General features: G+C 40.6%; 1 protein-coding gene across 1 annotated transcript; it reads right to left on the bottom strand.

The window, feature by feature from the left end:
- Positions 1 to 339: 339 nt before the first annotated feature.
- On the bottom strand, positions 340 to 8,612 carry si:dkey-234i14.6 (uncharacterized). The gene is made up of 5 exons (XM_068603547.1): positions 7,963 to 8,612; positions 5,277 to 5,453; positions 3,928 to 4,137; positions 2,219 to 2,432; positions 340 to 1,687 (listed from the first exon to the last, which is right to left on the bottom strand). Exons 1-5 carry the CDS (start codon positions 8,446 to 8,448, stop codon positions 1,509 to 1,511), a joined length of 1,266 nt encoding a protein of 421 aa, XP_068459648.1. The 5' UTR covers positions 8,449 to 8,612; the 3' UTR covers positions 340 to 1,508.
- Positions 8,613 to 9,600: the final 988 nt, after the last annotated feature.

The raw sequence follows: 9,600 nt of genomic DNA, 5'->3' as shown, positions 1-9,600 counted from the left end.
TTAGAACTAAAGCTTTGTAAAGCCTGTTGAATAAATTCACAACTTTGAGTCAGTTAACTTTTTAATTAATTTTGGACCAATCCATTAAACCCTCCGCATGATGACTGGTGACATTGTGAAAACAAATCAACAACAAGCCTTAATATCTGACTAGAGAAGAGGTCTCAACAAGAAAAGTTGAAAACTAAAGTCTCCAGAGAAAACATCCACTCCTAGCTCGCCTGTCATACTAAAATGAAATATGTAAATGTAATTATCATATTAAACAAAATTAAAAACATTTACATACATTACTGTATTTCAGAGATTTATATTAAGTAACGTGGGACAATTTTTTTCTGGATCATGTCCGGCCTTGAGGTATTTCATGCAGATACAATGAAGCTAGCAACCGGAGAAAGAGCAGAAGTCATGTGGTCGTACAATAATAATAACACACTTTATTTACATAGCACTTGTGTTAACAACATTACAAAGTGCTTCCCAAAAGAAAAGAAAACCAGAAAGGCAACTTGTGTCCTATAGGAAGATATTGTGTCCCTGTCAGTTCCATCAATTGCTTCTATTTATTAAATACATAATCAGTCGTCCTACTTAAACAAACAGGGCGAAGAGGTATTGAAGTTTGAGGATAGACATATGCAGTAGACAGACTACACCACTAGAGGGCAGTACTGCCTCATATTAGCCATTATGGAAACAACACATAATACTACATGGAGTGGAGCTCAGCTGGTAAAACTTGGTGCTTCAGAGTAATCAAACAGAGCTGAACAGATGTGTCTATTTTGAGGCTGTCATTACTGTTATCTTAATTTGCAGAACATTTGATGAAGCCCTGACTTTACTACATTCTGGTTGCTTTACTCTTGATTAAATTGCATGTAATCTGAAATGAAACAAAGAGATACTTGAGACATTTTATATCACCTTGAGGAAAATTCAACACAAGCTAAATTCATTTGTGATATTACAGTTGGCTCATTGTGCCCTTTTGAAATCTGCCGGGGAAAAAAGCACACAAAAAAGGGCACTCTATAGCAAGCAGTTTACAACACCATCGCCAAAATGATTGCCTCACACAAACACAAAAAGCTTGATAGTAACACTTTTGACTTCATTGGACTCTACACTTGTGTTCCTCTGTTAAATTACAGACAATACAAGTTGTATACATTATTCAGCTCTAGCTGATGATGCTACGCCACAGTCTCCTCACCACTGATGTCCAGACAACACAATCGGCTAGATTTTGGAAATCAAGTGAAATCTTTCTGAGGAGGAATCTTTCTTATTACCTTACATTCTCACATTTAACAGAGACATCCAGTGCAGTGCATTCATAGTCAATGCACTGTGTATTGTTTCATTGCAATGTTCATCTCCATTCATATGTCACCATTAGTGGTTCAGGATCAGACTCTTGATTCAATTCAGTGTAAACACAGATAATACACCACCACTTCCCACAAGGCGGCAGTATGCATTCACCTGGTCGTCCTCGTGTTTCATTCATACATTGATTGAGTCAGGCCCGTCTGCTTGAAGGTCTCAGCCACCTGTCTGGAGTGCTGCATTTTAGCAGACAGTGCTTCTAGAATATCATTTTGGTCCACAGCGGTGGCTGTCCGGTAAATGAACGTCCCCATTGACTCCAAACCGCGCATACCTAGATTCACTCCACAACCTGGAGGATGAAGAGGATGATGAAGTGGAGAGGGAAGGAAAGGGAGAACATAAATCACAGACATCATACACACATAAAATAAAATCTATCTCAGCCAAACATAGTCATGATAGGAATTATAGTGTTGGTCATTTTGCAGACAAATAGTAAACAGTCGCCTTGAAGATAGAGTTTTGGCTGAAATGAAAAGAATACAGCAGCACATAAATAAAGATAGAGCAGCATGAAAACAAAAGCAGATAAGCGTCAGCTGAAAGGCCACTGAGTGCAGTAATGACTCACACAGACATACTGCACGCATACAAAATCATTCATCCTCTCCCTGCATCTCTTTTATTTCCATCGCACGCTTTCTCACGTGGTCTCATTTATTCAAAGTCCTCTGTGTTCTACTTGATCTTATGGCTCACCTCTAGCAATATTCTGAGATTAGAAAAGATTGCACATATCAGAATATTGTACCGTGTTTTGGGCAAATACCCTCTCCAATCCTCCACAACACAATAACGGGTGTATTATAGACAGATGTACCTGTGTCGAAGCTGAGGACGCGTGCCGCCTCCCCCTCCACCGTGACTGCCACATTGTCCCCCTCTATGAAGGCAGCGCTGATGCGTCTGTGTGATAACTGAATCTCAAAAAGACGGCGGCTGCACTGCATTTGGTGGAGCGTCACGTCGCTGAGACGAGGCTCTATGTCCGTCTTATAAACATTGAAGGACTGGTGGAAAATGTTCTTCATGATCTGGCCAGCAAAACAGAGAGAGATTATTTGTAGCATCTGTCATTCCCTCCACATCAGCTTTTTTAATCTCATCTCCTTGTAAAGTGACTTGCTTATGAACACCTTTGCATTGACTCATGCATGAAGACAAGTTCACTTCCCCACAGGATGTCAGTCATCGTGCCTCCACAGTGAAACTATAGCAACACGCCATTTCTCTTAGATCAGTGTGCGAGATTTTGTGAAATTAACATTTTTTTTTACGATAAATCACTGGAATGTTTATGTTTATTCAACCTTGTTGATATTGATGTGTCTTTACATATAAAGTTGTATATTCTGGGTTGAGAGAAATGGAAAAAATGCATCATGACTAAGCTAAAACTACTAGTTATATTTGTTAACTACTGAGATCAGTATCACGATTTAATTAATTTAATTTTCCAAGTAAAACAAGTCCTTATTTGCCATATATGATATTGAATTGCATATATTTTAATTTTGAACTATTGAAATACCAATCTGAAGACATCATTTCAGGCTCTGGTAAAATGCGATATTTTCTGTGTACAATATTTTATTTTCACAAGAAAAGCAATTCATCAATAAAAAAAATGAATTAGTTGCAGCCTAATTCAAACCTAGTCTTTCGATAGCGTGCTACAGGTCAAGAACAAGTCACACATCTAAAGTACGTTTAGTTGGATCCTTTTTTCTATCTGTACCAAAGCAACTCTGACTCATAAAAGCACTCATTCATTTTATGTTAATGCATGACCAGTGAAGAAAAGCTGCTGTGTGCCTTCTCATCCATTCTACAGTAATTGTGGGTATTGTGCGCCTTCTGCCTCTTCCTCGCTGCTAAACTCTGCTCTTCTTCGACCCATACTTGCACAGTCATCTGTTACCAAGTAACAGTGCATCCGAATGGCCACCCACATAGCAACAAGCGTTCTGAGGATGGTCTTGCTGTGTACCTGTGTGTTCGCCTTGTTGTGACGACAGGCTAAGCATGACCACCGCAGTAGGCTTCTTGACAAAAAAAACAAGAGAGCTTGAATTAAACACTGACTGCTCATTGTTTGTAAATTCACCCACGGTCTGTTGTTTAGCCCAGGAAGAAATAAATCCAGCACGTAACAGCAGCACGCAGATGACCTCCCCACTCACACACACAGAGACACACACACACACACACACACACACACACACACACACACACACACACACACACCTTTCTTTCTCCTCCCCATTACTTAATTTCCTGCTGTCTTTGGCTCAGACACACTAAGATTTAAATAACACGCACACTCAAATTCATCCACAGACTTAAATACTCACTCACACAAACATACACCCCAAAAGATCACAAATTAACTTTCACAATAGTGCAGTCAAAGTACACCAACGTGGAAATAGAGCTGCGTATTCTTCATACCTATAGTCTTCATCAACAACAATAGGTCGTAAACATAGATCCACATTTATTTGTATCAAATGAGGACAAAAGGCTCACAGAGGAGTTGGCCGTGTGCCTGAGGAAGCGAATCATCTTGGTGTCAGATGCGGGGCAGGCGAGCGCCATGTAGCGGTTTCTGAAGGTGCCATAGATCTTGAGGTGAAAGCCAGGTTTGGCCGTGGGATTTCGGGGTTCTCGGACAGCCTCCACCCCGTAAGCGGACAGGTCGAAGTAGAGGCTGTGGGCCCGGATCTCAGGAGTGGGAACCTGAAGAGAAGAGAGAGAGGGAAAAGAAGAAAAGACACTGGATCAAATCATTTCAGATATGATCAAACATACCAGCAGCAAGGACCAGCAGTGAGATGACTGTTAAATTTGATAACGTCATTTTGGACAATAATATATCAATATAACAATATATCTACCTAGTAAATCTAATTATTGTTACACATGCACCCTATGATGTGATGAAAATAAATACAACATTACTTATATACCATGTCTGCCTATGGGGCTCACGAGGAGCAGGATTTTCATTCAGTGGTTCAGCCTGGCACTGACTCCCCATTTTCCCTTTAGCCAGAATTGATCAATTTTCTTTTCAATTACATAAACCAGCCACATTGGATCAAACGGCATTTAAGACCACCACTAAAGTAAATAGCGAGGTAAAAGAGCCGCGACTGTGAGGGGACATCCAGGTCATATTCCTGGGAGGTAAATTCAATCATTACAGGAAACAGCCAGGGAGAAAAGGCTCCAATAAAAAGCATCCACATAGCCTCTAAATAGACTGTGATATGAATGTTTTAGTGGCATAGAAAAGCAAGGGAGAGACCATGTGTGTGTTCAGATATTAAACAATGCAGGCCCAGAAGCCTTTCACCTCTTTACAGATTGTCACTATATTTAATCACAAGAGCATCCGTTCATCTGCACAAGTCAATCTCTATCAACCAGCTCATGTCTGGTTATCTGCGCAGGATAAGGAGCAGACTACTGTCAATATAATTTGTCTGCATTTTAATGTAATGAATCGCATGCTTTATCGTCCCTGTCACCTTCCTCCATCAGAACAACAGCTGCTCTCATCAAATTCAATGAGTAAATCGAGCCAATGTTGACAGTGATGAGATTGAACAGTCCGCTGTAATTTGGCTGTTTATATGAGAGTCAGATACTGTGTGAGCTGCTATTGGCAGGTTCACTTCACTGTTTGCTCAACTCAGCTTTATGAGGTAAAATAAAGTCGCCTTCACAGTAATATCCTGCAATATCCGGCTTCTACTGCCTTCATTCTTTACACAAACAGCAACCTGCTGGTTATTGCCTCAGTGTTTGCATAAGAGTGACTGCACCCATTAGTTTATGTTCATGTGTTACAGATGGTGCATGCGTGTCCTGACCTGTCTCTGGTCTAGTCTCTCTATAGTTGCATTAGCTCCATAGGCATGGCAGGACTCCACAGTGTAGTCAGAGCTGATGCCCAGTACTGAGCAGGAGTCGCCGCACGACCCATCAGCCACCACAATCACACGTGGCCACTCGCTCCGCTGGATCCGCCGCAGGTATTCCTCTGTAAACTGAAGCAGAGATTACCGGGAAGAAACTTCATTTACTGTTGAATTTACATTTTCATAGCTTTATTTTGACTATACTGTATGTTTTCGGGTTTTGGCTGAACTTGTTAAGTATTTTGTAAGATGAATGTTTACTTGCAAAATGTTCTCAATTCACATAACATATTATTATTATTATTACTATTATTATTACTATTATTATTATGCATGATTTTAGGATCATATGAGCAGGCTTGTTAAACCAACATCAACTTCAAACTTTTTACAGCTTATAGGGCTGCAACTAATTATTATTTTCATTATTGATTCATTTGCCAATAAGTTAGTTGTTTGGTTAAATTATCTTCACCACACAGTCTCTACTTTTTACTATTTATTAGAGATACGACAGTCTACAAAAACATACTTCATTAGCAACAAGCAAAGAAAGACATTTGTGAAGTGAAAAGCTGTAATGTTTGACATCTTTGATGGAAGAAACCAGTGAAAGGATCAATTAGTTCTCAAAACTATAAATCAATTGATTAATTGATTAGTAATTTTAGGTTACATGTAAGTATCAGTTGAACATTATGAAAGTTAGAACTAATTATATTTTTAATGTTATTTTAAATTATGTTACTCTTAAATTTACAATTTACAAGTTACAATTTGCATTATTACAAAGTTTACTTAACCAAAGGATTTGATTTATCCCTCTTCCACTACCTATTATTCTTATAAACAGCTGAGTTAAACTGCATACCCCCTTACAAGACATTAAAATGGGCTCCAGATGCTGTGCTTGTCTTTGCATCAGTGCATCTTTCTGAGAGATTTATTTTTGTGCTTGTGTGTGCATCACTGCCCCTCAGTAAACAGCAGGTACTTGCCTGTTCAAAGGACAGAGCAGGACAAAGCCAATTCACAGGATAAAAGGGAGAATAAAATGGCCTTTCGGGGGCTGAAATGGCTCAGAGCCTGAGAGATCTATATTAAAATATTGAGAATGCGAATAACAAGCAATTTAAAACACACCTTTGCATGTTTAAAAATTTGAACCACTGATAGGCAGGGTAAAAAAAAAAAAACATTCATCAAACATAATGGTCTAATCAAGAGGAAATAGCAAACTTGGCAGTGAAAACTCAAGTTTGTTGTGATCAAAGATTCGTTTGACCTTGCTTTCCACATTCCTAAGGTTGATGAGTCACGACAGCAGCAGCAGATTTTAAGACATTGAAGCTGAGAAGGAAAGAAGCTGCTGGCCATAAAGAGTGCATGGCTACACACAAGTAGTGTACCACTGCGACTACACAGCATCCACAGGGTTGCAGCGACGCTCTAACCTTAATAGAGCAGCAATAAAGTCTTGTCTCTGATTTCCAGCGATGACACACATATTCACTGAACATTTTATAATTTTTTGCCTACTTTAATCAACCATTGCTTCTTCCCTCTAAGTATTTTGTGTAAGTAGGTTATTTTTTTGTTCTAAGTTTAGGTCTGGTTATCAGGTTTTGTTTGCCTGTTAATGTTCTCTTGGTTTGAGTGTTATGAAGCTCATAGAGAGGGCTACATAAATAAACATAGTTGTGTTTAGTCAAACAAGGATAAGATTGGTAATTTTGTCATAATGTAGTGATCACAATTTGTGACCATGTCAGATAACACCGTCAAATTTAATTAAATATGCATTAGCTCGGGGATACCCTGGAAAACATCAGTTGGAGAAATATGTAATTAAATCCGTAGCAATCTAAATAGGATTACATTTTTAAATCCATTTTATTTGGATGACATAGGTTTGAACTATAATTTGCTTACTATATTCTGTGTCTCCTCTCTGGCCTAAAAACCAAAGTGAGGGTTCTTCTCAGGTTTGAGGTCAGCTAACATAACTACTATTTCAACTGATGAGCCAGCTCTCAGCCTGGCATTAACCAATATGAGGATAGCTTTAGGATAATTTTAGAATACTACATGTAAACCTGTAAACAAGGAAATCTACAGAAAGTCAAATATAATGAGTATGCCTGTGAATTTGCAATATAAGTGTTTGGTGTTATAAGGGAGGCCATGATGATGAGGATAAAAAGGCTTGAAATGAAAAGGAAGTTGTGATCTTCAGTATCAGCCCTGCTCATGGGCTTGTGATTGGACATAGGAGAGACTTCTCTGTCAACATCACTGCTGATAGCCATCAGATGCTTTAGTGAAGGTATACAACAGCTGCTTTTCTTTCAGTGCTGCCACTTAGGATGGATCAGGTTTTGACAGACTATAAAGGCACAGTCATTACAAAATGAGGCACGAGTCTATATGCTTCATAAAAACATAACACATTATTGTTCAGATCGGTGTATCGTTTATGAAATTGTTGAGAGGAAATTTTAATTATAAAACGGATTTAGCCTATATGTCAGAGTAGCAGCACAAGATTATTTTGAGCATACAGCCCTCCATATTGTATTAACTTTACTGAGCGATAATGGTTTGCCAAACTGTACAGAAGTCAGACAGGAGGCTATACCTTGGTTCCCAGCTGCACCTTGACGTCCACTTTCAGCTTCTTCTGCTCCAGGATGCTCAGCAGGTACTCCTGAAACACGCCGATCCGGGTGAAGAAATGCTCGTTGTGCCAACAGCCCTCCATGTTATCAAAGTCCACTCCGAGTCCCAGCAGAAACTTTACACTGCGGGGGTCCAAGGCAATCTGCTGGGGCCGGCAGAGCAAGGCATTCCGGTGCCTCTCATCCAGCACGGTCAGTTTCAGCACCTTACCGGAGCGGACAGCGACCAGCGCGGCCGTCAGCCCTACAGGTCCCGAGCCCACGATGAGCACCGAGATCCTGGCCCGCCACTGTCTGAAGCCGTCCAGACTCACTTTAACCACCACATACACCGCCACTGCTACCAAGGTGCTCAGAGCAGTGTCATAGGCGAGGGCGCGATACCGCTCCTCGGCGTTTTCCCCGATACCGCCAACTCCAGCATTTTCTGGCTGCAACCCGTCCATACCGCGCGCAGGAATTACACCGTCACGTGAGCCAGCAGTGGTGTCTTCCTTCAGCAATTAGCCCGACGTCCTATCAACATCGTTGCATTCACTGAAAGAGAGAAACAAGCTTTACATCCATGCCCACAGCCAAACCAGTCGAGACCTGACACATGCGTCCTCTCCACTCCCGCCGCTGCAAGTTGAGTTGATGCGCGCGCATCTCTCTCTCTCTCTCTCTCTCTCTCTCTCTCTCTCTCTCTCTCTCTCTCTCTCTCTCTCTCTCTCTCTCTCTCAACAAACTGCCGTTGGACAATGCGCTTTAATTGAGAAACTATTGAACAAGAGAAATAGGTAGATTATTTATATTTCCTTCACATTCTCATGGCCAGACAGCAGCACATCAAACTTACTGTATAAACCCGAAGGATTGATTGCAAAGTGTGGCCTCTATTTTGCAACAATGCTCACTTGGGGATGGAAAGACAAGTGCTGTAAAAAGCAGGTTTATTTCCCTTCCTATCCTGTGGCTGTGAACACACCTCACCATGGTGAAGCCTCTAAATCTGTCAAGGCCAACTTTTATGAGATCCATGTATGTGCTGCTGATAAAAATGGATTGCAATAAGCAGTGCAGGAGTGATGATGCAGTGGCACATGATGGACAAGTAACCAGTCCAGACATCTAATAATAACCCATAATGGTTTCCCTCAACACTTATCTATTGAGTACATTTTTATTTATGATAGCTTTGTATTGTCTTTAATGAAGGCAGATCCTCACATGACAGCACATTCCTTTCATTACACATACCAAATCAACTTGCACTTTACTCACCCTTGTATGACCCCAATGGATCACAATTATCAAACGGTTTAGCATTTTAAATAAGGCTCTGACCTTTAAGACCCATTTGAGCAGTGCTAATAAAATTAGCACTTCGAAGGTGGTAATGACTCCTGGAATAAGTCAAAACCTTCACAGGAGACCGACAGGGGTTCCTTCTTGTCTCAGTGTCTGCGACAGGAAAGTGAGTACAGATCCTGGGATCTAGAAAGAAACTGAGAGGAGAAAGACAAACAGAAAGAGAGGCATATTGGTGTGATATCGTTGCCTCCACCAGTGATTGGTTTCCACCTCTGTAGGTGCCTGGCAACGATCTGTCCAGCTAG

Source organism: Clinocottus analis, unplaced genomic scaffold (assembly GCF_023055335.1).
Source record: "Clinocottus analis isolate CAN_PGR_092001 unplaced genomic scaffold, fCliAna1.0.p SCAF_6, whole genome shotgun sequence".
Classification (NCBI taxonomy): domain Eukaryota; kingdom Metazoa; phylum Chordata; class Actinopteri; order Perciformes; family Cottidae; genus Clinocottus; species Clinocottus analis.
The sequence above is the reverse complement of the archived record's forward strand: the minus strand, read 5'-3'. Positions and strand labels throughout refer to the sequence as shown.